This window comes from Ranitomeya variabilis, chromosome 2, assembly GCF_051348905.1.
Source record: "Ranitomeya variabilis isolate aRanVar5 chromosome 2, aRanVar5.hap1, whole genome shotgun sequence".
Taxonomy (NCBI): Eukaryota; Metazoa; Chordata; class Amphibia; order Anura; family Dendrobatidae; genus Ranitomeya; species Ranitomeya variabilis.
In genome coordinates this window covers 1,067,078,169-1,067,105,395 of record NC_135233.1, presented here as the reverse complement: position 1 = coordinate 1,067,105,395, position 27,227 = coordinate 1,067,078,169, and the positions used below count along the sequence as shown (strand labels likewise).

Here is a 27,227-nt window from a genome sequence, read left to right as displayed (position 1 = left end):
TCTCCCCAGCACAGCTGTACCTTCCCCACTGAGGTGCAGTCCGTCCCTAGCATAGAACCTGTAGCCAACTGAGAAGTCGGCCCAGTTCTGCAGGAACCCAAACCCCTCCTTCCTACACTATTTCTTGAGCCACTTATTAACCTCCCTAATTTCCTGTTGCCTCTCTGGCAACCCAGGGAGGGAGTGGGTTTCATGGGATGAGTGAAGGAGTCAAGTCCCAGGCTACTGCTTCCTGGGCCAGGTCGGCGCGGGGCAGTAAAAACCAGCAACTGACCTGCACATCAGAGGACTCGGGGGTGAGACTCTCCACCAGGAGTCACAGCAATGTGGCTCCTACTCCCCCAGGTCTGCAGAGACCCAGAGAAGCTGCAAGGCTTCCAACATGGAGAAGCCTGCTAGCATACGAGATGGCAGCCCTTCCGGAGGAAAGCTGAGTGCTCGCGGATGTGAGGCCGACCTCACTGAGGAAGGTTGGGGGCTGCAGTGAACCCTGGAGTCTGTGTCCACCTATGGCTCCCGGGTCATGAGCCACTTCCATGAGGATGAAGATGCGAGTAAGACCCTGAGGAGGCTCCAGAAGGAGCTGCGCTGCACAAGCGCTAAAGCTGCCGATGCCGAGGAAGACCCAACTCCAGGTTGAATTAAAGAGGCTTGAAATTAATGAGCTAGAGGTGAGGAAAGCATTCATCAGAGAAAAAAAGTGGACCATTTAAAGAACAACTGCAGAATGAAGACCGATTCAGAGAAATGGCTGATAACAGGGAGCAAAGGCAGATGGGGCTGCAGCCTGAGAGCCAGGTGGATGATGATGATGATGATGACGAGGAGGATGATGACCAGCAGAAACCCCACCTGGCAGTCTGCAAAGTCACCTACAGCCCACGTGAAGCGAGCTCCCTGCAGGACAGGCGACATTAACATCTGGGTGCAGTTCTGCTGGCTCTGGTGAGGACAGTGACAACAGCTGCCAGGGAGGGGTGCTAATGGTGGAAATAAAGCTCTCCCCAGTGTGCCTTCAGAACTTCCATCTTGGTGATAATTTACCAGAGAAGGCACCTGGGGGCCAGAAGAAAAAGGCAAAGAAAACCACCAAGCCAAAGCTGCAGGAAGCGGTAAGCGACGTGTATGCCCCCCCCCCCTGTACCTCCTGAGTCAGCTGCAAGGTCAGCTCATTGTATAAGCCCCATTGCCCAGCCCAGCCCGGGTTCTGCTGTGGATCCGGTGCAAAGGCGCGTGGACATTACAGAGCACGGTAGTGAGGCGCAGAACTTCGTCTCTGCTTGCAGTAGCAGGAACATAGCAGGAGGTGCATCAGCCGAGAGGCTGAATAGTGGGGACGGCCCGGCGGTGGGTGTATGGTACTGTGGTGCGCTCCTCAGTGGGAAAGGGGAGCAGCCCGATGTCGGGGGCAGCTCTGGTAGCCTCGGCGCCCCTGAATGCTGCTGCCCCTGATCACTTAGTTGAGAAGCGACGGCAGTGTGAGGTTGCCGTGGCTGGGAGTTCTGGTCCTCCCAAAGTTCTGTTCTGTGTTGGTGTCGCTGGTCAACAAGATCCTGATATAAAGGATCAGCAGCGCCTCACAGTGGCTAAGGATCAATAGTGTCTGGCATCAGCAGTGAAGCAACGGAAATTATTAACTGATAATGCAGAGGACACATATAAAACCAAGGGTAAGGTCACCTCCAGTCCTGTGGAGGAGACTGAGCCCCTGGTGCCTGATGATGTCGAGGTCAAAATGTCACCCCCTGTTGTCACTCGTCCAGCAGGAGTGAATGTGGTAATGGGTATGAATGAAGAATTTTTTTTGTCTAGTGGTGTGGTTGCTGGTTTGGTGGAGGGTGAGGGGGTTATGGAGGTGGGTAATAGTGATACTGATGGTGTGGATGTGGTTGCTGGTCCGGCTGACCCCCGGTGGTGGCAGCACCTGCCAGAAATTATGCCACTGTCACCTCCGGGGGAAATAGGGCATCCTCCTCGTCTCTGGGCTCTGGGGACGGCATGTTGCAGCGGCGCCTCCTGAAGGCTCTAAAGAAGGGGCAGAGATCACTAATGGTAGAAGGTCGAGAGGTTGATCTATCCTTCTGGATAGAGGCACGGCCTCGGGGCCTTCCAAGAGCAAAATGGTGGGATACAGTCTGGTCCCTCCCAACAGCTGGGCTGGGTAGTGTGCGTATGAATGTAGTCTGTCTTTGGTGGAGGGGCAGTGATGCATGTCCTCCAAGGTCTAAGGTTGTGGAGCTCCTGCTGAGGATGGGCTTCAAGGCGATTGCCATCTACGCCTTGATACATCCCTAGTCCATGCCTGAGTTTGGTGTCAGCTTTGTTCGGCCAGAGGGGCTTGAGCTCTTCTGGTTGAACTATGAGTTGGCAAAAAATGAGCCCGGCTGGCGAGACTTTGCCGTTCAGGTGGTGTCTCACCAAAACCAAGTCAAGAAAGTGACTGTGATGACTTATAATGAGTCGCTTTCTTGTTATGACATCATGACATGGCTTGGCTGGTATGGAGAGGTGGTGGAAATGCCAAAGAAAAACTGTGACGAGTTTGGTATCTGGTCAGGGGCGTGGACGTTTATGGTAAAACTTAAGCATTCAGGTTGTACGGTTGCCCACATACCATCATCTTCCTTCCTGGATAAGGATCGTATCCTGATCTTCTACCAAGGGCAACCGAAGCTCTGTCACAGGTGAAGCGACCCCACACACTTCAGTGCAAACTACATTGTGCAGAAATGTGCATTGTGTGGGAATATCGGCCATCTTGCTGCATCTTGTGTGGAGATTAGGTGCCACCTGTGTGGTGAGTTAGGTCACCCATTCAGCTGTTGTCCTCGCTACTTCGCTAATGCAGTCATGAACAAGGTGGGAGAAAGCCGTGAGGCTGATTCTGCTGGGGAAGGGACTAGCAGGGGTGAGGGAGCTGAGGGGTAAAGGAGGAAAAGCAATAAAAAGATGCAAGCCCAGCTGAGGCATCTAGACATGCGCAGACAGGAGAGGGAGCTGGGCGAGCCCCGGGCTACTGGTGCAGACCATGTCCTGGATGCCAGTCTTGCTTCTGAGGCCCCAAAGGATGATGAATTGGATGAGGAGGTCAGGAGGATCCACAGGGTGGAAAGCGCCACTACCTCCGAATCCTCCCACTATGAAAGTATGGATGAGGATAATAGGCAGTGGCTAGAGGACAAGTGAAAGCTCGGCAACAAAAAGAAGAGAAAGAAGAGAGATAAAACATCTCCCGCTCTGACCAAGGTCAGAGGAAGGAAAAACTGACTCCCGTCTGATTGGTCTTTCTTACCGGTTTCAAGCCCTTGAGAACATCTCTTCCTCTGAGGAGGAAGCTAAGGGTGAGGCTCCGGTTTCTATGGGGCTTACAGGGGCTGCCGAGTCTCCTTCTTCTGGGAATGTAAGGTCCTTAGAGGGAGGGACTGGCCCAGAGTCTGGAGACGAGGACGATAAAAAGAAAAAACACGTGGGAATGGACACCTCTATGTCATTAAAGAGGGGGAAGGATTCCTCTTCTGAGGCAGAGGATAAGGGGAGTGAGAAAAAGAAAGCCATCTAACTCAAACACCAATGATGGCGGTACCCACTCCGTTGATGCTGGCGTCCATTAATGTCGCCAGCATAAAGTCAAATACAGCTAGATTTGCGGCCTTTGATTTTCTCAGCCGGCTTGACGCTGACATTTTCTTTTTGCAAGAGACCAGGCTGCCAAACATGGCTGCTGTGTTTAAAGCTAAGAGGGAGTGGAGAATCGGGCCCTCCTATTGGTCTCTTGTGGCCAAGCCATGTAGTGGAGTGGCAGTCCTTTTTACTGCACCAGTGGAATGCTGATGGGTTATTGAGTTAGAAATGGGGAGGTGCCTGATCTTAGATGTCCTCATGAAGGCTCATTAACATCTATGGTCCCCAATCTAAGTGGGACCGGAAATGTCTTTATGAGGATCAAGCGCTACCTCTTTACAAGTCAGCAGGTTGTCTTTGGACGGGACTTCAATATTGTCACTAGGGCCCGAGATAGAGGAGGTTCCAGAGACAAGCTGATTTATGATAGCGTCGCCCTTAATAGTAGAGCTAGTGAGGCTCGCCTGGTGGATGTCCACATTCGGCACACATCAGGCCACGAGGGGTTCACCTATCATAGAGGTAACTGTAAGTCCAGGATAGATAGGTTTTATTTAAAGGAGGAAGCTGTCTCTTCTGCAGTGCTTGTTGAGGTGGAGTTCTCCGACCACTGTTTAATTTTGTTTTCTCTGAATGTTTCAGAGAACCTCCGGATGGGAAGAGGCTTTTGGGGTCTCAATTCATCTCTCTTGGAAGAAGCGGAGATAAGACAGTCATTTGAGGGTTTTCTTCAGAGCCAGGTACCCTTACTGGATCTTTGTAGTAGTAAGTCAGAGTGGTGGGAGATGTTCAAGGAAAGGGTGGCGAGATTCTTCGGCCAGCTCTAAAACCTCAGGAGGTTGCGCAGGCCCACCTGAATCAGGGTCTGAGGAGGAAACTCAAGCATCTTGTCTCAACTGCAGGTAGCCGCAAGGAGATCTCCAGAGTGAAATCTTTGCTTATGAGGGATCAGTATGATAGACACGCATCTTTGGTAAGTGAGAGAGATTACGGGAAGTACCGCTTGCCTTTGACCCTTACAGAAACACAGAAACTGCAAGATGCCAGTGAATAGTAAAGTAGTTGCAGGACTGGTCGACATTGCGGGTCCCTGAGGCGATCCAAACCAGGGATCATGGAGGTTGTCAGATTCTTCTATTCGCCCCTCTTGGGGAAGAGGGATCTTGATTGGGATGACATGTCAGCTTTCCTGGCTGAAGCCATCCCCGAACCAGGGGTAGACCCCTTTCTTGATGTTTTGACAGAAATGATCAGGGAAGAGGAAGTTAAGTTGGCGATTGAAGGGCTTGCCCCCAAAAAATCGCCCGCTCCAGATGGCTTAACATCTGAATTCTATAAGACCTTTAAAGACGCTTTGGTTCCCCTCTTGACTGAGGTATTCAATGAGTGTCTTTCCTCGGGCACTCTGCCAAAGTCAATGAGGAGGTCTGCTCTAATCATCTTGTTAAAGGGTAAGGACCCATCTTGCATTGAGAATTGGCGTCCCATAGTGCTTCTCAATGCAGATAAGAATGTTCAGGCAAAGGTGCTTTTTAATTGGCTGGTGAAATTTGCACCCCGACTCCTCTCAGAGGCCCAGCATTGCTCTGTTCCAGGCCGCAATTAAGTGCGGTGCTCTGTTTATGGAAGGCAGTGGAGCAGGGTAGGGCTGGTTACTGGAAGGGGTACATGCTGTCACTGGACCATGCAAAAGCGTTTGATCGGGTTAATCACGAGTACCTCTGGTCCTGAGATATGGCCTGCCGGGGGGTTTGTTGATTAGCTTAACACCTTGTACAGTGGGGCAGAGAGTTTCCTGCTTGTGAACGGTTAGATTGGCAGCTCTGTTGAGGTTTGGTCTGGTGTTCGCCAGGGTTGTCCCTTGAGCCCACTGCTGTACGTGTTTGCGATTGACCCACTTCTTAGGAGAGTGGAGCGTGGACTGTTGGCCAGGATCGGGATGGACCGGGCAGCACCGGAAGCCACTCTGAGGGCGGTGGCGTATGCCAATGATGTCACTGTTTTTGTTTCCCCTCACGAGGAGGCAAGGTGGCTGATGTCAGAGGTAGATCGATACTCGAAGGCATCCGGGTCCAAGATCAACCTGGATAAGTGTGAGAGTCTCTGGCTGGGAGGAGATCTGGGTTTTGATCTCCCAGACACCCTTCCAGGACCCAAGGTCTCTGCAAAAGTCATTGGTATCGAATTTGGCCATGGGGATTACCCCAAACAAAATTGGTACAGCAGGCTAGAGATCGCCACTCAGAAGGTGAACCAATGGAAGGGTTGGCCTTTGACCCTAAGTGAAAGGGTAAACCGGATCAAAACTTACCTGCTCCCTTTACTGATTTATCTGGCCACTGTTTGCATCTTGCTTGGAGTCTCTTTGGACTCAGGTCTACAGTTTATTCTTTCCACTGTTATGCGGGAATAGACTAAACCTGGTCAGGAGGGAGGGTTGTGGTATTCCTTGTGGATACCTTCATTAAGATCAATATTGCAAACCTCTGGAAACAGAGGGCTCCTCCGTGGGTATTCTCCTGTAGGGGATGGTTTCAGCCTTTCTTCCAGGAATGGGAGACAGGAGGGAAAGTGGAGGATCTTCGCACACCGCATGGACATCTTCTGGCTTCTGCTACCTTGTTTCTGATGGTAATTCGCTAGTGGGGTCTGGGAATGTGGGAAATCAGGACTCTGCCAAGGAAACTCCTTGACAATAGGGTTCTGTTGACTCATTTCCAGAGGCCTCTGGCACTCAGGGATTGCCCATGTCGGGATCTTGGGGTGGGTTTGCATCTTTTGAATTCTATCAGGATCCCCTTGAAGTTTTGGAACTCGGCTTGGCGCTGCTTCCATGGGAAACTGTGTGTGAGGGACAATCTGAAGTGTAGGAGCTCTGAGGACAGGAAGTGTCCTCGGGAGCATTGTTTTACCGTGCTGGGAAGCATGGACCACTTCCTGCTTCGTTGTCCCTTCAACACAGAGGTGTACAACAGGGTGAGCGCCTCCATTGGCTCGTCTCGGCTTGCCATTCTCTCCTATGCGGAATGGGCCTACGGAGCATTCAGAGACCTTGGTGGTCGGGACCGCTGCACCTTATTTTTAGTTAGCGCAGTGGTTAGGTATCACACGTGGAATGCATGGTGCTTAGTATCGACACAACGGAAAATCCTCCCAGTGGACGATGTGTTTAGGACCATACTCGGTAACCTGGTGAAGGTGCGCTCTCTGGAGTATGAGAGACTGGGCACATTTAGGGCCTCTCTCATCTGGAGGAGCTTTTCTTTTAGTGTGCCCTAGTCTGGTCGTCTCCTTTTCTGGTGGTGGGCTGCTGTGACACTGTAGATTTTTGTTTTGTTTGATCGGTATACAGTGATGTAGGGCTGCAGGGGCTGAAATTGGGCTTTGTGATTTGCGGTTATTGTGTTTTTTCTGTATATATTGTATATATTGTATATAGGGATATAGATTTGGGGTTAGGTGTTAGGTTGAGTGATGGGAAAGGCGGGAGGTGGGTTTATCTTGTGGGACTATGGGACTCTGGGGTGTTTGGGGGAAAAACTGGCACTGCCTGATCTGGCCTATGGACATTGGACATGGACTGAGGCATGAGATGCAGGACCAGCTCTCAGGTCAGTGCGGGGGTTGGGAATAGTGGGCTTGAGTGTGGGGTGGTGGATAGCTTAGTATTATATATATTTGTATAGTTTGTAGTCATTTTATTTAAAATTATTTTTAAAAAAATATATATATAATTAAAAAATAAAAAATAATAATAATAATAAAAATTGTTTCTGTATATAGTTTTGTTTGCTATTGTTTATTTGTTATTATTTTGTTCACCGGACCAGAAGGTGTAAGTACTTAATATTAGTTATTATTCTGTGTATATATATATAATATGTGTGATAGGAGAAAATGAGCGGCTGGACCAGTGTTCATTATACTGATTTATTTTCTGGCCGATATTTCTGTTTTGTTTCTGTTATTATTATTGTCATGTTTTTCATTTTTAGAATAAAAGATCTACAGGATGTAATGGCGCCCCCATTAGGACCGTGGAATACTTGGTACTGGGTCAGCACAGTTCTTAAAGGGGAAGTCACGGTGGCTGTGACCCGGTCCGTGGCCCTGGGCGTCTAAATAAAGGGGATAAAGTGTAGTGGGAAATAAAGTCTAATGTAGTAATGTTCGTGACGCCACCTGTGGTACTCGGCAAGGGATGGCCGATGCTGCTTAAAGGGGTCCACTGGGGCTGATGGTGTTGCAGCAGAGTTGGTATAGCTCCCCACAGGTAGAGCACAACCTCAGACCCCTGTGTCTGGTTTCTTTGGCGCTCAATCCTGGGGGTGAGCTCAATCGCAGCTCCACTCCCAGTTTCTTTCTCCTCACGTGCTTCCTCGCCCTTCACTGTCTCACACAGACTAACCACTAACTCCTCCTCCAGACCAGAACTTATAGGGAAGTTACTCTGAAACCGGGTCTAGAGCTCCCCCTTCTGGCCTGGAGTCAGGAAAGTGTTGTATGCTAGTGTTACTTGCCAAGGGGATTCCTTCTCGCTTCCAGACATGGCATCACCCTCCCCGGGAGCCAGGCAATACCACTGTGACAGCTGGATTCTTGGGGTGTCACAGTAACTCAGGATCAGTAATGTATGCACACAGTGACTGCACCAGCAGAATAGTGAGTGCAGCTCTGGGGTATAATACAGGATGTAACTCAGGATCAGTAATGTAATGTATGTACACAGTGACTGCACCAGCAGAATAGTGAGGGCAGCTCTGGAGTATAATACAGGATGTAACTCAGGATCAGTAATGTAATGTATGTACACAGTGACTGCTCCAGCAGAATAGTGAGTGCAGCTCTGGAGTATAATACAGGATGTAACTCAGGATCAGTACTATAATGTATGTACACAGTGACTGCACCAGTAGATTAGTGAGTGAGTTTGGGGTTTGTGTTTTTTTATTGCTTTCAATGTAAGGAATAAATCTTTGTCTTGAAATATCAGACGTTAGTAGATGTGATAATATGAAATATGCTTAGTGATATACATTTATTTTACTTACAGACTGGGAATAAGGGGTTAATTTGAATTTTTTTATTTAATTTTTTTTAATTATTCTTTTACGGGACTTGAACCTGCTATCGCTTGTACACTACAGCACAATGCTTTAGTATTGAGAACTATTGTAAAGTAACATTCTCCCATGAAGGCATATACCTGAAGTCAAAACTTTTGGGATGTGTAACCCAATCTAGAAAATAACCTTCAATTACTGTATGAAGTTCATTTGTCTAATTTACATAAATAAGTAAAATATTAATTTCTCAGATATTAGTAATTCATTAAATAACTACACCACAGAAAAGATTAGCTGTACTCCAGAGTAATGAAGCTTGAAAATATCATCTAAACCTATTTTATCGGTTACATATCATTAGCGCTGCAGTATATTTTTAGCATTTCCTGAAGGCAGTTCTGCAATTTAAGTTAACACCAAAAGAAAAGCCATTTTAATTAGCAAAGTGTGAGCTGAGTCCTGCCCCCCGCTGAGAATTAAATATTCTATATCTACATTCTTCAAGTGGAAAGCCTTATCAATACTAGAGTCAAATCCTGAGCCTAGCAAAACCCTGAGCCAATTACAGTAAAGTGCTTATGGAGAAAGATTTACATCTCCGGGAGACGCCGACTCTCCTATTGTAGAAAACCAATACATGCTTTATATTTCTAAAGATTTATATTTTTTATAAACCAGGACCTTAAAATCAATGAACCAACTGCAAAATGAGCTCAATGGTGTTATGAAATCAAGGTTAGGCTCAAAAGGTCTAGCAGAAGGCATCTCAATTTGGAGGTGACTTCAGAAACAATATTTGCGATGGTGGTCTTCCTACAGCAGTGTTTCTCAACTCCAGTCTTCAAGACCCTCCAACAGGTCAAGGTTTCAGGATATCCTTAGTATTGCACAGGTGATAATTTCATCACTGGCTCAAGCATTAAATCCATCACCTATGCAATACTAAGGAAATCCTGAAAACATGACCTTTTGGTGGGTCTTGAGGACTGGAATTAACCCATTAGTGGGTCTTGAGGACTGGAGTTGACCTTTTGGGGGTCTTGAGGACTAGACTTGACCTGTTGGTGGGTCTTGAGGACTGGAGTTGACCTGTTGGTGGGTCTTGAGGACTGGAGTTGACCTGTTGGTGGGTCTTGAGGACTGGAATTAACCTAATTAGTGGGTCTTGAGGACTGGAGTTGACCTTTTGGGGGTCTTGAGGACTGGAGTTGACCTGTTGGGGTGGTCTTACAGACTGGAGTTGACCTGTTGGGGGGTCTAGAGGACTGGAGTTGACCTGTTGATGCGTCTTGAGGACTGGATTTGACCTGTTGGTGGGTCTTGAGGACTGGAGTTGACCGGTTGGTGGGTCTTGAGGACTGGAGTTGACCTGTTGGTGGGTCTTGAGGACTGGAATTGACCCATTAGTGGGTCTTGAGGACTGGAGGTGACCTTTTGGGGGTCTTGAGGACTGGAGTTGACCTGTTGGGGGTCTTACAGACTGGAGTTGACTTGTTGGTGGGTCTAGAGGACTGGAGTTGACATGTTGAAGGGTCTTAAGGACTGGACTTGACCTGTTGGTGGGTCTTGAGGACTGGAGTTTACCTGTTGGTGGGTCTTGAGGACTGGAGTTGACCTGTTGATGGGTCTTGAGGACTGGACTTGACCTGTTGGTGGGTCTTGAGGACTGGAGTTGACCTGTTGGTGAGTCTTGAGGACTGCAGTTGACCTGTTGGTGAGTCTTGAGGACTGGAGTTGACCTGTTGGGGGTCTTACAGACTGGACTTGACCTGTTGGTGGGTCTTGAGGACTGGAGTTTACCTGTTGGTGGGTCTTGAGGACTGGAGTTGACCTTTTGGTGGGTCTTGAGGACTGGAATTGACCCATTAGTGGGTCTTGAGGACTGGAGTTGACCTTTTGGGGGGTCTTGAGGACTGGAATTGACCTGTTGGTCGGTCTTGAGGACTGGAGTTGACTTGTTGGTGGGTCTTGAGGACTGGAGTTGAGAAACACTAACCTAGAGTATTAGATGACAATACAGTACCCTGCCAAATTTCGATTTCTCAAAATCGTGTATTTTTAATGAACAAAGGGCAAAAAGCCTCTTCCAGAGGGAAAGAATATAAAGGTACACAAAACATAAGGTGCAGTTGTATAGTCACACCTCTACACCACTGAACACTAGATAGCGAACAAGCCAAATTGATAGGTTGAGCTGACCTCCATCTAATGTGTATAGGCACCTTTAGTACTTATTGATGATGGATCCCTTATAGAGATGAGCAAATCTCCCGAAAATAGTTTAGGGCAGATTTATTTGATTCGATCCAAGCACAGATTGTCCCGATTGTCATAAAAATACATTTCTGCTCTACCCAAACCCAAAACATACTAAACGGAGGGTAGAAAATTATTATAGAGTACACCATACTCACATGTCCCTAACTGCTCTTTGGGTCCGAGATGGAGGTGAATATGGTGACACATTCTATTTTTATTTGTGGTTATGTCCGACTATAATGCATCTTTATCGCTTTACTATTGATTTAATTTTGCGTATTAAATTGCACCAAATTTCTACAGTTATAGCTTTCAGAATTGTGTTGTAATTCACTTTGTGGATATACATATGTGCATATGCATACATGTGCATCATTCCATGGTAGTATTCTGCAATCTGGTGGCTACCCCTTGTGTTGTTTTCTTACCTTCATTTTTTGTGTCTCTCATCGGCCTCCCCTTGCTTTCATTGCTTATTGATTTTAATTATTAACTTATAATTATTATTGTACAATTGGTTGTGCACCTCAATAAAATATTTATTGTTTACATACATGTGTTTATTATAGCGTAACACTTCTATGATATTTTATCTCTTCTACTCTTAGGCCTCCTTCACACTTCCGTTTTTTGGCATCAGTAACAATCCGTCGTTTTTAGAAAAAAACAGATCCAGCAAAAGTTTCTGCTGGATCCGTTTTTTTTCTCATAGGCTTGTATTAGCGATGGATTGTGACGGATGGCCTTCCGTTTCGTCCGTCGTGCGCTGCATCCGTCATAAAATCGCTGTTCGTCGGGCGGAGACAAAGCACAGAGGAACTTTTTTTTTGTACGTTGAAAAGTCGGTCAGCGACGGATCCTGTGCCGTCCGTCGTTGGCTATAATGGAAGCCTATGGGCGCAGGATCTGTCGCTGTCCGTCAAAAGACGGAATCCAGCGACGGATTCCGTCTTTTGAAACTGAGAATGCGCTGAAAAATTTCCAGTCAGGGAAATTCTCTCTCGTGCTCTCTCTCTTTTTACTATTGATGCTGCCTATACAGCATCAATAGTAAAAAGATATGTTAAAAATAATAAAAAAATAAAAAATCATGATATTCTCATCTTCCAGCGGCCCCCGCAGCCTTCCCGATCCTCTCGATGCTCCCGCCTGCTCCCATTCCCGGGGATGCCTTGCGAAATGACCCCAGCATGACGTAGCATCACGCGAGACCGCTACGTCATCACAGGTCATTGTTTCGCCAGCAGCATCACGAGGATCGGGAAGGCTGTGGGGGCCGCAGGGAAGGCTTCGGGGGGCGCCGGAAGGTGAGTATCCCATTGAATTCAATGGGTTGTGTTGTGTAAGTGTTTTCGCAGCGAAAACGCATACACAACACAACGCGTGCACAAAGCCTTACATTTTTGGCAACTGCCTCGACGGATCCGTCAAAAAAACGGATCCAGTGCATCAGTTTTTTACAATCTGCACAGGATTCATCTTTTCAAGATTTTGACGGATTGTGACTGACTGTAAAAAAACGGAAGTGTGAACGAGGCCTTATGCTGCCTTCTCCACCACAGCTCACCAGACCACAGCTCACTAAGTGTTCAGTTTTTCTGGTGCTCTATAGTAACATAGTAATATAGTAACATAGTTAGCAAGGCCGAAAAAACACATTTGTCCATCCAGTTCAGCCTATATTCCATCAGACTAAATCCCCAGATCTACGTCCTTCTAAAGAACCTAATAACTGTAAGATACAATATTGTTACGCTCCAGGAAGACATCCAGGCCTCTCTTGAACCCCTCGACTGAGTTCGCCATCACCAGCTCCTCAGGCAAGGAATTCCGGATTCTCCCTGCTCTAGCTATAATGAATCCTCTTCTATGTTGGTGAAAAAACCTTCTCTCCTTCAGACGCAGAGAATGCCCCCTCGTGACCATCACCTTCCTTGGTATAAAGAGATCCTCGGAGAGATATTTGTATTGCCCCCTTATATACTTATACATGGTTATTAGATCGCCCCTCAGTCGTCTTTTTTCTAGACTTAATAATCTTTATTTTGCTAATCTCTCTGGGTATTGTAGTTCCCCCATCCCCTTTATTAATTTTGTTGCCCTTTGTACTTGCTCTAGTTCCATTATATCCTTCCTGAGCACCGATGTCCAAAACTGTACACAGTGCTCCATGTGCGGTCTAACCAGGGATTTGTACAGAGGCAGTATAATGCTCTCATCATGTGTATCCAGACCTCTTTTATGCACCCCATGATCCTGTTTGCCTTGGGAGCTGCTGCCTGGCACTGGCTGCTCCAGGGGAGTTTATCATGAACTAGGATCCCGAAGTCCTTCTCCATGTCAGATTTACCCAGTGGTTTCCTGTTCAGTCTGTAATGGTGATATTGATTCCTTCTTCCCATGTGTATAACCTTACATTTATCATTGTTAAATAGCATCTGCCACCTTTCGGCCCAAGTTTCCAACTTATCCAGATCCATCTGTAGCAGAATACCCTCTTCTCTTGTATTGACCGCTTTACATAGTTTTGTATCATCTGCAAATATCAATAATTTACTGTGTAAACCTTCTACCAGATCGTTAATCTGTTGAAGAGAATAGGTCCTAACACCGACCCCGACCCTCTTCTCGTGCTGAGGCAAGTGATCATATGGTCACGTGGACGGTGACATATGTCATTGACGTCAGTGACATGATCTCACATGTGACTACTTGAGGCCAATCACTGGCTTCAAAAATGGAAGGGAGCACTGGAAAAACACAAGAAAGGTTTGGAGGACCAGGGAAATTCAGCAAGCCAGTGTATGGACAAGTGAGGGTCTAGGACAAATAAGTATAAGGTAGTTTACAGTTAAACACAGAGAAGGGGGTTAAAATAATAAACAGCATAATGTCCACCATCTTTCTGACATTTTGCCAAATTTCTGTGAATCAAGCCCTATAAATTTCCGATTTGCCAGAAACTGACATTTTCAGGAAATTCATAACAAATTTTAGTCATTATGAATTGGTTCACTCGTCTCTAAACAAATTCTGAAGCTATCTTGTAGAAATCCATCAGAGGACATGATGAAGAACAAGGGTTGTTCCCATCTGAGCCTTTCATTGCTGAAATAAGAATAATTCCCTCCAGGCTCCGATCACCAGAGGTTGGGCTACAGAAACAGCAGGTGAGCCACCTGTTCCCATATTTTCCGCTGGTGGCATATTGACGGTAAGTCATCACGTTGGTGTTACTTGTTTCATAACCTGAGCGGGTATTCACATACACAGATGTCATAGAAACCCATAGCGAAACCCAAGATGAGCCACAGAGAAAGCAGTTTATCGCAGAACTCCTTCTCACCACCGATCCTATAGATGTTCTGTTCTATGTCCACTTACTCAGCCCGTAACCTCAAACCTCCTGTGGTTTTAAAATGCAATTTACGACTTTGTGGATGTAACTTACATTTACTCCGAAAGGTAAAAATCTCTCTTCTGTGTCTATATTAAATCACCAGAGGGACTCTGGAGAAATTCAGCCAAGTAGAAAATTATATAAAACCGTTTAGTATTCCCTCTGTCCTCCTTCCCACTAAAACACAAATATTCTATTGACTTCACTATCCGTCATCTGTCATAATCATAATCGCAATATCAATTACTAGAGACTGTTTTTCTTTCTTAGGTCTGGGCAAGAAAAAGAAGTATGGAGACCGGTTGATTAACTAAATTAAGGTAAATATATATTTAGCTTGTATTGTGTCTCTTTAAAGAGAAATGTTCATTAAAGCCTTATACGATCAGTGGAAAACCTTGTTTGTTATTATGGTTGAGGACGTTTTATATTATGTTGGGTGACTCGTTAAATACATTTTAGAGTTACAACCATTTTTCTTCAATATGTTATTGGTGAGGGGTCTACCGCTGTGTGTGGTACTACAGCTTATCCTAAGCTCAGAGACTTAGGTGCAGTACCACGCAAGGCTACAAGTCTATTTTCTCTGAATGATGCATGATAGCGTTCCAAAGGCTTCGACATTTTTCACAATTTTTAGATCAATTATTTTTTTTATTGTTGAGATGCATCTTTAATAAAAAAATAAACAACTTGAAATAATCTTGATTAAAATGTTCCTACTATTTTGTGTCCACAACACCTGAGCTACTGTGAACTATACATCTCCATGGTAACAGACAACAAACTTTCTGTTGTCAGATCCTGCAGTGTATAGTAGGAGTTAGGATTGTTGGTTTAAACCTTTAATTTATATGTACCATGATGTGCTAGAATGAGGGTGGGGAACGTCCAGCCCGCGACCTTTACCCCAGCCCCCGGGCAGATTCCCTGGGACCACAGTGCTCGGGCAGGCGGTTTTGCTTGCCAGCCTTTTAATTTGTTCTTGCACTGTGAGTATGTACACGCAATGTTCACTATTGAAAAAAGCAGTGTATGCATTGAAAGATTATGCGTAGTGCCAGCGCCTGGACATATTCTGCGGACAGAGTTAGTGTGGGAAGCGCTCCCATGCAACAGATGAAAACAGCAGTGACAGCCCCAGCGTCTCCTCTGATATTTGTGCTGCAGCACTATCATCTCCCGTTATGTACATGCTCCAGCCTCACTGTCTCCTGTGATGTACATGCTCCAGCCTCACTGTCTCCTGTGATGTACATGCTCCAGCTCACTGTCTCCAGTGATGTACATGCTCCAGCCTCACTGTCTCCAGTGATGTACATGCTCCAGCCTCACTGTCTCCTGTGATGTACATGCTCCAGCCTCACTGTCTCCAGTGATGTACATGCTCCAGCCTCACTGTCTCCTGTAATGTACATGCTCCAGCCTCACTGTCTCTTGTGATGTACATGCTCCAGCCTCACTGTCTCCAGTGATGTACATGCTCCAGCCTCACTGTCTCCTGTGATGTACATGCTCCAGCCTCACTGTCTCCTGTGATGTACATGCTCCAGCCTCACTGTCTCCTGTGATGCACATGCTCCAGCCTCACTGTCTCCAGTGATGTACATGCTCCAGCCTCACTGTCTCCAGTGATGTACATGCTCCAGCCTCACTGTCTCCAGTGATGTACATGCTCCAGCCTCACTGTCTCCAGTGATGTACATGCTCCAGCCTCACTGTCTCTTGTGATGTACATGCTCCAGCCTCACTGTCTCTTGTGATGCACATGCTCCAGCCTCACTGTCTCCAGTGATGTACATGCTCCAGCCTCACTGTCTCCAGTGATGTACATGCTCCAGCCTCACTGTCTCCAGTGATGTACATGCTCCAGCCTCACTGTCTCCAGTGATGTACATGCTCCAGCCTCACTGTCTCCTGTAATGTACATGCTCCAGCCTCACTGTCTCTTGTGATGTACATGCTCCAGCCTCACTGTCTCCAGTGATGTACATGCTCCAGCCTCACTGTCTCCTGTGATGTACATGCTCCAGCCTCACTGTCTCCAGTGATGTACATGCTCCAGCCTCACTGTCTCCAGTGATGTACATGCTCCAGCCTCACTGTCTCCAGTGATGTACATGCTCCAGCCTCACTGTCTCTTGTGATGTACATGCTCCAGCCTCACTGTCTCCAGTGATGTACATGCTCCAGCCTCACTGTCTCCTGTGATGTACATGCTCCAGCCTCACTGTCTCCAGTGATGTACATGCTCCAGCCTCACTGTCTCCTGTGATGTACATGCTCCAGCCTCACTGTCTCCTGTGATGCACATGCTCCAGCCTCACTGTCTCCTGTGATGTACATGCTCCAGCCTCACTGTCTCCAGTGATGCACATGCTCCAGCCTCACTGTCTCCTGTGATGTACATGCTCCAGCCTCACTGTCTCCAGTGATGTACATGCTCCAGCCTCACTGTCTCCTGTGATGTACATGCTCCAGCCTCACTGTCTCCTGTGATGCACATGCTCCAGCCTCACTGTCTCCTGTGATGTACATGCTCCAGCCTCACTGTCTCCTGTGATGTACATGCTCCAGCCTCACTGTCTCCAGTGATGTACATGCTCCAGCCTCACTGTCTCCAGTGATGTACATGCTCCAGCCTCACTGTCTCCTGTGATGTACATGCTCCAGCCTCACTGTCTCCAGTGATGTACATGCTCCAGCCTCACTGTCTCCTGTGATGTACATGCTCCAGCCTCACTGTCTCCTGTGATGCACATGCTCCAGCCTCACTGTCTCCTGTGATGTACATGCTCCAGCCTCACTGTCTCCAGTGATGCACATGCTCCAGCCTCACTGTCTCCTGTGATGTACATGCTCCAGCCTCACTGTCTCCAGTGATGTACATGCTCCAGCCTCACTGTCTCCTGTGATGTACATGCTCCAGCCTCACTGTCTCCTGTGATGCACATGCTCCAGCCTCACTGTCTCCTGTGATGTACATGCTCCAGCCTCACTGTCTCCAGTGATGTACATGCTCCAGCCTCACTGTCTCCAGTGATGTACATGCTCCAGCCTCACTGTCTCCTGTGATGTACATGCTCCAGCCTCACTGTCTCCAGTGATGTACATGCTCCAGCCTCACTGTCTCCAGTGATGTACATGCTCCAGCCTCACTGTCTCCTGTGATGTACATGCTCCAGCCTCACTGTCTCCTGTGATGTACATGCTCCAGCCTCACTGTCTCCTGTGATGCACATGCTCCAGCCTCACTGTCTCCAGTGATGTACATGCTCCAGCCTCACTGTCTCCAGTGATGTACATGCTCCAGCCTCACTGTCTCCAGTGATGTACATGCTCCAGCCTCACTGTCTCCTGTGATGCACATGCTTCAGCCTCACTGTCTCCAGTGATGTACATGCTCCAGCCTCACTGTCTCCAGTGATGTACATGCTCCAGCCTCACTGTCTCTTGTGATGTACATGCTCCTGCCCCTCTGTTTCCTGTGATGTACATGCTCCAGCCTCACTGTCTCCTGTGATGTACATGCTCCAGCCTCACTGTCTCCTGTGATGCACATGCTCCAGCCTCACTGTCTCCAGTGATGTACATGCTCCAGCCTCACTGTCTCCTGTGATGTACATGCTCCAGCCTCACTGTCTCCAGTGATGTACATGCTCCAGCCTCACTGTCTCCAGTGATGTACATGCTCCAGCCTCACTGTCTCCAATGATGTACATGCTCCAGCCTCACTGTCTCCAGTGATGTACATGCTCCAGCCTCACTGTCTCTTGTGATGTACATGCTCCTGCCCCTCTGTTTCCTGTGATGTACATGCTCCAGCCCCATTGTCTCGTATTGTATATACTGCAACCCTACTGTGCCCGGTGATGTACATTCTGCTGCTGCAATATCTCCTGTAATGTACATCCTTCTGCCCCATTGTCTCTTTTGATGTACGTGCTCCAGCCCCAATGTCTTCTATTGTATATAGTCCAGCACCAGCTTCTCCAATATTCTGTATATACTGCAGTTGCTGCATCTGCTATGTGATGCATATGCTTCTGCCCTAGAATCTTCTATGTGATGTATATGCTCCTGCTCCAGAAAATCCTATGTAATATATATGCTTTTCCCCAGTGTCTCTTATGTGCTGTATATGCTGCAGCCCCAGTGTCTACTATATGATGTGTATGCTTCAGCACCAGTGTCTTCTATGTGCTGTACACGCTCCAATCCCAGTGTCTCTTATGTAATGTATATGAATTTCGCACTGTGACGAGACATGCAGTGTAATAGACAACTGTGTTCAGAGCAACTTACTGCTACAAAACTTATCGTCACAAAGAGTCAACTGTGCCCCAAGTCAACGCAAACTTGGAAAAGCAATTGTGAGTAGCAACTTGATAAATACCACCTAACATCACACATCTCATCAAAGAGAATCAGTTCCAGACACCCTCACATTAGGGTGAGTTATCTAGTTGTTTGACGAAATATAACACGTTTCAAGTTGATAATTTTGTGCGGTCCCCAAATGATGGTATAAATATCCAAACGGGCCCTTAGCACAAAAAAGGTTCCCCAGTAATGATGAGTGAGGGTTTTCAGATAATGTGTTATCCGAGCATGCTCGTGAGTGTCTTCGGTGTGCTCTAATATTATGTATGAGTTCCTGTGGCTGCATGTCTCATGGTTGTTTGACAGCCACAACATGTGCAGGGATTATCTATTTGTTAGGTAATCCCTGTATTTGTTGTGGCTGTTGAACATCTGTGAGACATGCAACTCAGCGGTTGCGCAAAAATACTGCAACGTTCAGTGTTTATATGTCAATCCAGCTACACCAATAGGAGTATGGCATGGGCGGGCATGGGCACAGCCTCCTGTCAAATTCATCGTAAGTTGGCTGGTGTACATGTCTGGCAGCAGTGCACGCTGGACACGTCTGTACTGAATCTATGCAGGTGCAGTTTTGCAGCTCTAGATCCCTCAATATTTGAAAATTGAAAGTGAAAACTATTATTTTCTACGACATAAACATATATTGCCTCCAAATGTATGGTAATATTCTAATACAGGGAAGCAGTCAGCAATTTATAGTGTGCATACATTGGTGTCGGCCAGTGCACTTTGCTACTTAGCTCTATTATGTTGTACATAGTTATGTAGACCTCGGTCCATCAAGTTCAACCTTTCTCCACCAATTATACATTTCGTCACTAATTTAACTATAACCCATAATGTTGTGTATCAAGGAAATCATCCAGCCCTTTTTAAAAGCTATTATAGTGTCAGCCATTACTACCTCTTGTGGTCGACATTCCACAATCTGACTGCTCTAACTGTAAAGGACCCTTTCCTGTTTAGCTGTCGGAATCACCTTTCTTCCACCCGTAATGAGTGCCCCCTACTACTCAGCACGGTCTTTGGAAGGAGCAAGTCATGTGCCAGTGTTTTAGACTGGCCACACATATATTTATACATGTAAATGAGATCTCCTCTGAGGCATCTTTTTTCTAAGCTACATATTTATGAAAATACCACCTTGGAGGCTCTGGCCTTCAGCTTCTCTCCTAGTTTTCTGTAATCATTCTTAAGGACCTTCCACCTCCCTCTAACTTTGTCATTGGTACCGATGTGTACCAGGACCACTGGGTTTTCCCCAGACCCACCCAGCAATCTGTCTATCTGATTCACAAAATGTCGAACCCGAGCACCCGGCAGACAACACACTGTTCAGCATTCACAGTCTCGGCGGAATATGACCCTGTCTGTCCTCCTAATTATAGAGTCCCTTACCATCAACATCTGTCTGGCCTTTGGCCTTTGCTGCACTAGGAGCAATGTCCTGCTACAGTGAATCCAGTCATGGGCTTGCATTCCTAATATCAGCCAAACAGGCATATTTACTAGGTTGTGCCAGATTAGGACTGGGCTACCTGGAACTTTTCCACCTACTCCTACCCCTTCTGGCAACATTTCCCCAGCTGCTTACTTCTCTGTCCTGATCGGCCCCACTTCCACCCTCCTCCATATCACTGGCCCCAGCCAGCGCAAGCTCAGTAATCTCAAAACTCCTCTCCAGGTTTTCAATGCTCCTGAGTGTTGTAAGTAGGTTAGGTAGTGGGGGGATGGGAGAGTTTTTATGTCTGTGTAGCTCTCCTCTGTCGAATATATTGTCCCCATCCTATCTTACAGCATTGGGTGATATTTGAATATTTAGATTAAACTAATGTTTACTATATATGGTGGAATACAGTATCAAATATTTTAAGCGTTCAGAGGACAGACATCTCAGCTGACTTTCTCATATACAGGAGCACTCACTCGGCCGAGAGCGTTCTTGGGTTCTTTACAAGAAAGCCACCAAGTGGCAAGTTGACAGGAGCTTATCTCAGGAAAAGCAATACGATTGTCAGTCTGAAATCAGACATGTGTGATCAAGATCTCCCCCGACCAATCCTCCATACATACTATTAGACCATATATACTGTATATATATACTCGTTGGGCACTTCACACAACATGCTACTTTTCCCTGAGGAAGCTGCAATTTCTGCGGCGATACGCGTGGGAGCCTATCCCACATCCTCTCCTTCTTCCCCCCTTCTTTTTCTACCATTGCGCATATGGCCTTAGCCTAATACCAGCACTTGGAGCTTAAAAAGGCGTATGTGGATTTTGTTCCTGGGTACGCATGGACCTTATATCCGGCTTTTTTGATTTCTAAGGCTCTAATCCTTGTAGCCTTTTTAGAGACTGTTTATTTGTTGTTTGCTAAGACTCATATTGGTCCCTCTTTCAGGCCCATATGGTACTGTGATACTGGTAAGGTTATGGATGTATACTGAATTTGTTGCTTTGGTTTGAAAACTCTATATGCTGTCATACTGACTATAGGAATCATATATGGATATCTTATGATTATCTTTGTGGGGATATGGATGTGGGATGTCTTTCCCCCCATATTAGGGTATGACTTATGCATAGGCTTGTGCTGCATGTTGCACTTTTAAATGTTTTTAATCTTTTTTCTGTGTGAAATGCTCTTGTATATGTTTTCTGTATTTTTGAATGCTCATCAATAAAATTATCCGTTTTCTATATGTTGAGGTGCTCCCACATATGTGGACATGATCTTTTTCTTCATTTTTAGATAGTGTACCATTGTTGTAACATTAAGAAAAGTGCTGGAGAGTGATGCAGGAGACGGCAGAACAGGCCAGAAGACCAAGCAGTACGGAAAGGCACAGAGCGCTTGGGAAAAGCAGAATGCGGTCGGCCGCCAATTGGTACAACGGCATCCCTTAGAGAAACCGGGGCCTATGGCTCAAATCAGGACAGAGGAACCTTTTTTATCTACCAGTAAAGGGATGCTGGAGTGGGAATCAGTATGGGAAAGTTGGCCCAGGAATATGGGGATCCTAGAGCCAGGACGAGCATCTCAGAGGCTAGAGGAGCCAGCATTGAGAGGGAAAGCTCAGGCTGAATATGGGACCCCAGAGACAGGACAAGCATCTCAGAGACTAGAGAAGACAGCATTGAGAGGGAAAGCTGAGGCTGAATATGGGACCCCAGAGACAGGACAAGCATCTCAGAGACTAGAGGAGCCAGCATTGAGAAGGAAAGCTCAGGCTGAATATGGGACCGCAGAGCCAGGAAGAGCATCTCACGGGCTAGAGGAGCCAGCATTGAGAAGGAAAGCTCAGGCTGAGTATGGGACCACAGAGCCAGGATGAGCCTCTCAGAGGCTAGAGGAACCAGCATTGAGAAAGAAAGCTCAGACTGAATATGGGACTGCAGAGCCAGGAAGAGCATCTCACGGGCTAGAGGAGCCAACATTGAGAAGGAAAGCTCAGGCTGAGTACGGGACTGCAGAGCCAGGAAGAGCATCTCAGAGGGTAGAGGAGACATCATTGAGAGGGAAAGCTCAGGCTGAGTATGGGACCACAGAGCCAGGTTGAGCCTCTCTGAGGCTAGAGGAGCCAGCATTGAGAAAGAAAGCTCAGACTGAATATGGGACCACAGCGCCAGGAAGAGCATCTTAGAGGCTAGAGGAGCGAGCACTGAGAAGGAAAGCTCAGGCTGAATATGGGACCATAGAGCCAGGAAGAGCATCTCAGGGGCTAGAGGAGCCAGCATTGAGAGGGAAAGCTCAGGCTGAATACGGGACCGCAGAGCCAGGACAAGCATCTCAGAGACTAGAGGAGCCAGCATTGAGAAGGAAAGCTCAGGCTGAATATGGGACCGCAGAGCCAGGAAGAGCATCTCACGGGCTAGAGGAGCCAACATTGAGAAGGAAAGCTCAGGTTGAGTACGGGACCGCAGAGCTAGGAAGAGCATCTCAGAGGCTAGAGGAGCCATCATTGAGAGGGAAAGCTCATGCTGAGTATGGGACCACAGAGCCAGGATGAGTCTCTCAGAGGCTAGAGGATCCAGCATTGAGAGGGAAAGGTCAGGCTGAGTATGGGACCGCAGAGCCAGGACAAGCATCTCAGAGGCTAGAGGAGCAAGCATTGAGAAGGAAAGCCTAGGCTGAAAATATGAACTTGTGCTGTACTGAAACTCCCATGGATTCCTTGTTACCAAGTAAAGTTGCACTGTTAAAGCGGAATATGGTGTCTGCTCCAGTGTGTCTGTGATATCATCTGGAGAGGGGACTATGGGAGCAGCAGGATCTGCAAACGCAAATGTGAGTTTTGTGTAATACTCCCACACCACACAACAGACGAGACATTATATTTTTTTTATTTGCGGGGTGCCAGGGTGTGGGAACCCAACAGCCCCTCGCCATGTCTACCACCCTGGCTACCTCACATATCTATGTCATTTGATCACCAATTATTTGAAAAACCTGAACTATAGCAGTCTACTGACCCCTATATGGGCTTCATTGAAAGAAGTGGTATTCTTTATGAGACAACCTCCTACTTTATCCTGCCTTGTCATACTATACAATATTAAAATAATACTATAATAATATAATTAAAAGAATATATTAAAAAAATAATACATTTTCACACTCACCTTGCCCAAACATTTACCCAATTTATTTATTTTATCCTGTCAACACTCAACAGTTAATTTTTTTTTCTAATAATTCATATTAGAAATCGCACTTCTCTAATCAACCATATAAGTAAAATAAATCATTACCCATAGCAAAGAATGGTATTCCTAGCAGAGTCGAGTTATATCTTCCACCCGTTACGAAAAATATCCCTGCCGCTGTGACAATGGAGATACAAATAGTGAGTACTCCCAGTAGACCCAAGAAAGGCTTGCTACGTAGACAGTCTTTCATAGAGCTGGAGAGAGTGGCCGCCAGGAGAACCAGCATGAGACTCACCACTATCATACTTCTAGACAACTCTATGGTTTTCTGAAAGTCTCTGAGCAAGCTGAACGATGTGATCGAAAACATCTGGATATCTGGATGTTCTTCTTGCAGCTGGTGAATGCGTGTGCAAAATTCATTTTCCCACTGTTTGTTGATGTGGTCTTGTATAGCAGAGCCATAGTTCTGGAGGTAGTAGGTCATTTGAATGGCTCTCGCTGACTTGACCCTTTGATCTTTGCTGTTTGGGACTTCTGCAACTCCCCCCAACTGGTGTCCAATGAAACTCTGTCTTCCATTCTGCAAAACCACAAAAAAACTATGGAATTAAAGGCTGGCAATGAAACAGAGAAGTTAGAGACCTGAGAAATATAATAACACACTATGGGCGCTAAGATTTTTGCAACCATTGAATTAAAAAAAATGTTTTACATGTCATTATTACTACTTAATTCACTTACCTTGACTTACACATGGTACGCTGCTTCTCTTTGATTTCTATCTATCTATCTATCTATCTATCTATCTATCTATCTATCTATTATCTACCTATATATTATCTAACTATCACCTATCTATTATCTGTCTATTATCTGTCTCAGATCTATTTATCTATTATCTATCTATCTATCTATCTATCTATCTATCTATCTATCTATCTATCTATTATCTACCTATCTATCACCTATCTATTATCTGTCTATTATCTGTCTCAGATCTATTTATCTATCATCTATCTATCTTTCTATTATCTATCTATCTATCTATCTATCTATCTATCTATCATCTATCTATCTATCATCTATCTATTATCTACCTATATATTATCTACCTATCTATCATCTATCTATTATCTGTCTCAGATCTATTTATCTATCATCTATCTATCATCTATCTATTATCTATCTATCTATCTATTATCTATCTATTATCTATCTATCTATCTATCTATCTATCTATCTATCTATCTATCTATCTATCATCTATCTATCGTCTACCTATCTATTATCTATCTATCATCTATCTATTATCTATCTATCATCTATCTATTATCTATCTATCATCTATCTATCATCATCTATCTATCTACTATCTACCTATCTATCTATCAATTATCTATCATCTATCTCAGATCTATCTATTATCTGTCTCAGATCTATTTATCTATCTATCTATCTATTATCTATCTATCTATTATCTATCTATCATCTATCTATTATCTATCATCTATCTATCATCTATCTATCTACTATCTATCTATCTATCTATCTATCTATCTATCTATTATCTATCTATTATCTATTATCTATTATCTATCTATCTATTATCGATTTATTATCTATCTATTATTTATCTAGTATCTATCTCCATCCATCTATCCATCCATCCATCAATGCATGTAGAGAAACAAGCAAATGAAGTAAGAACGCAATCAATAGGTTTTTAAATATTGGTAATGGAAATCGCCTCTTCAGAGAGGAATAGCCTTTGAATTCTAGTGCCACCTATTGGAAGCAGAAATCCTAAAAGTTAATATCAACCCTTTAACAAACCCTGCCACGTCACTTAAGGTAAAAGCCAAACCAGAATCTCAAATTGCAGACACGGTGTTTCGGGATGTTGCCCCTCAGTGCAAAGTATAAGATCTGATTTGGTTAGGTGAGAGGCTTAAAATATGGCAAGGCTCGTTAAAGTGAACCTGTCAGCAGGATTGTGCACAGTAACCTACACACACTGTCAGGTCGGCGCCGTTATACTGATCACAATGATACCTGGTGATGAAATCCGTCTTGTGGTTGTTGTTTAATCTTTATTTGTATAGAGGTGATCTGATAGCTGCTGTTGCACAGGCGGCGCCATCCACCTCTCGTGTCTGCCCTTTTCCTCATAGTTTGTAAGCTTGCGAGCAGGGCCCTCATTCCTCCTGGTATCTGTTTTGAACTGTGATTTCTGTGATGCTGTAATGTCTATTGTCTGTACAAGTCCCCTCTATAAGTTGTAAAGCGCTGCAGAATATGTTGGCGCTATATAAATAAAAATTATTATTATTATATATTATATATTATTATTATTATCTTGCTGGAGAAGAAAAAAAAATTCCTCCTCCAAGATGGCGTCGCCCACGCCTGTGCAGTAGCAGCTATCAGATCTCTATATACACCAGTAGGGTTTTTTTTTCAATAAGTATATATAATATTCATTATGTAAACTAGGGGGCGGGTCAGTGAGGGATTAGTGATGGGTCAGTAGCCATACAGATGAATACCTAATCAGAGCACCACATACAGAACCCCCCCACAGGCCGCCCTGGAGCACGGCCATATCATTAGCTCAAAACTGAAATTAAAGATTACACAACAACCACAAGACAGATTCCATCACCAGGTATCATTGTAATTAGTATAAAGGCCGACCTGACACTGTGTGTAGGTTACTGTGCACAATCCTGCTGACAGGTTCCCTTTTAAAGGGTTAGGGTTTAGGATTGCTGCTTCCAATAAGGGGTACTAGAGTTCAAGTCTCCTGAAGAGGCAATTTGCATATTTAATTTCTCCGAGGAGCATGCATGGCTTATAAGTCTCCTCACTCTGACAGGCCCGGCTTGGCTTGTCACTATCCTCAAGGAGAAACGTTACCCCTGATGTCATCATCACTTTTACCTAATCTAGAGTCTGATCACGTCCTTATTATTACATTTCCCTTTCTATTTTTCCTTTCTATGCGTTTTTGTATTTTGATGCTTTTTTTATTAGGTACATAAATGTCTTAAGGCAGAAATAAAACATCTCTGCGTCCTCCTGTATATGACTAGATACAGCATTTGTGTAGTTTATAGGCTTTGTCATACTTTACGCAGTGCAGCAGACACAAATCCTACAGCGCTACGAACGCTGACTGCCCGTCCTAACAAATAAATATAAATAAATAAAACCAATGAAAACCACATCAAAATAGCAGCAAAAGAGGCGCGTGCCTACAAAATGACAACAAAAAACACCTAGTGATTTTTAAATGTGGATTGTTCAGCCAGAAAAATCCATGTAAAATAAACTCCTACGTGAATCTAATCCAAAGAAATGAGCCAGAGTGTAAATTGGTGTGAATGCAAACAGGCTTGGACTGGCCCGCCGGAGAGCAGGACAATCCTCTGGTGGGCCGCTGTGCAAGGGTGAGCTTCAACCCTCTTATATGAGCAGTTCTTGGCATAAGGTGCTTGAAGAGCATGTTCACACTGACCATTCAACAGACAAAACCTAAGATAAAAGCAAAATGAGAAAATACCCTGGTGCAGGTAGGGAGTGGGGCTGAAATTCAGCCCTGGCCCATGTTGTCTCCGTCCCCAAGCACCAGAACAATATTTCTAATGATACCTGTCGCCTGCTGGGGTGACGGATTCAGCGGCTTTGTGCTCCGTCACAACTTTCAACAGTATGGGTGTCTTGAGAACACTGATTCTGCTAACAACGTAGCAGACAAGGCAGCCCATAACCAGACCGGCCCTTCTACCATTTGCCAGAATTGCCAGATGGCCAGTCCGGCCCTGCCCTGGTGTAAGTAA

The 27,227-nt window shown here is 45.6% G+C and overlaps 1 protein-coding gene across 1 annotated transcript in view; it reads right to left on the bottom strand.

Moving 5' to 3' along the window:
* Window positions 1–27,227, bottom strand: part of PTCHD4 (patched domain containing 4) — a 200,758-nt gene that overhangs the window by 39,937 nt on the left and 133,594 nt on the right. Inside the window, 1 exon segment of the mRNA XM_077291536.1 lies at window positions 23,488–23,968. Coding sequence (XP_077147651.1) covers window positions 23,488–23,968 — 481 coding nt within the window.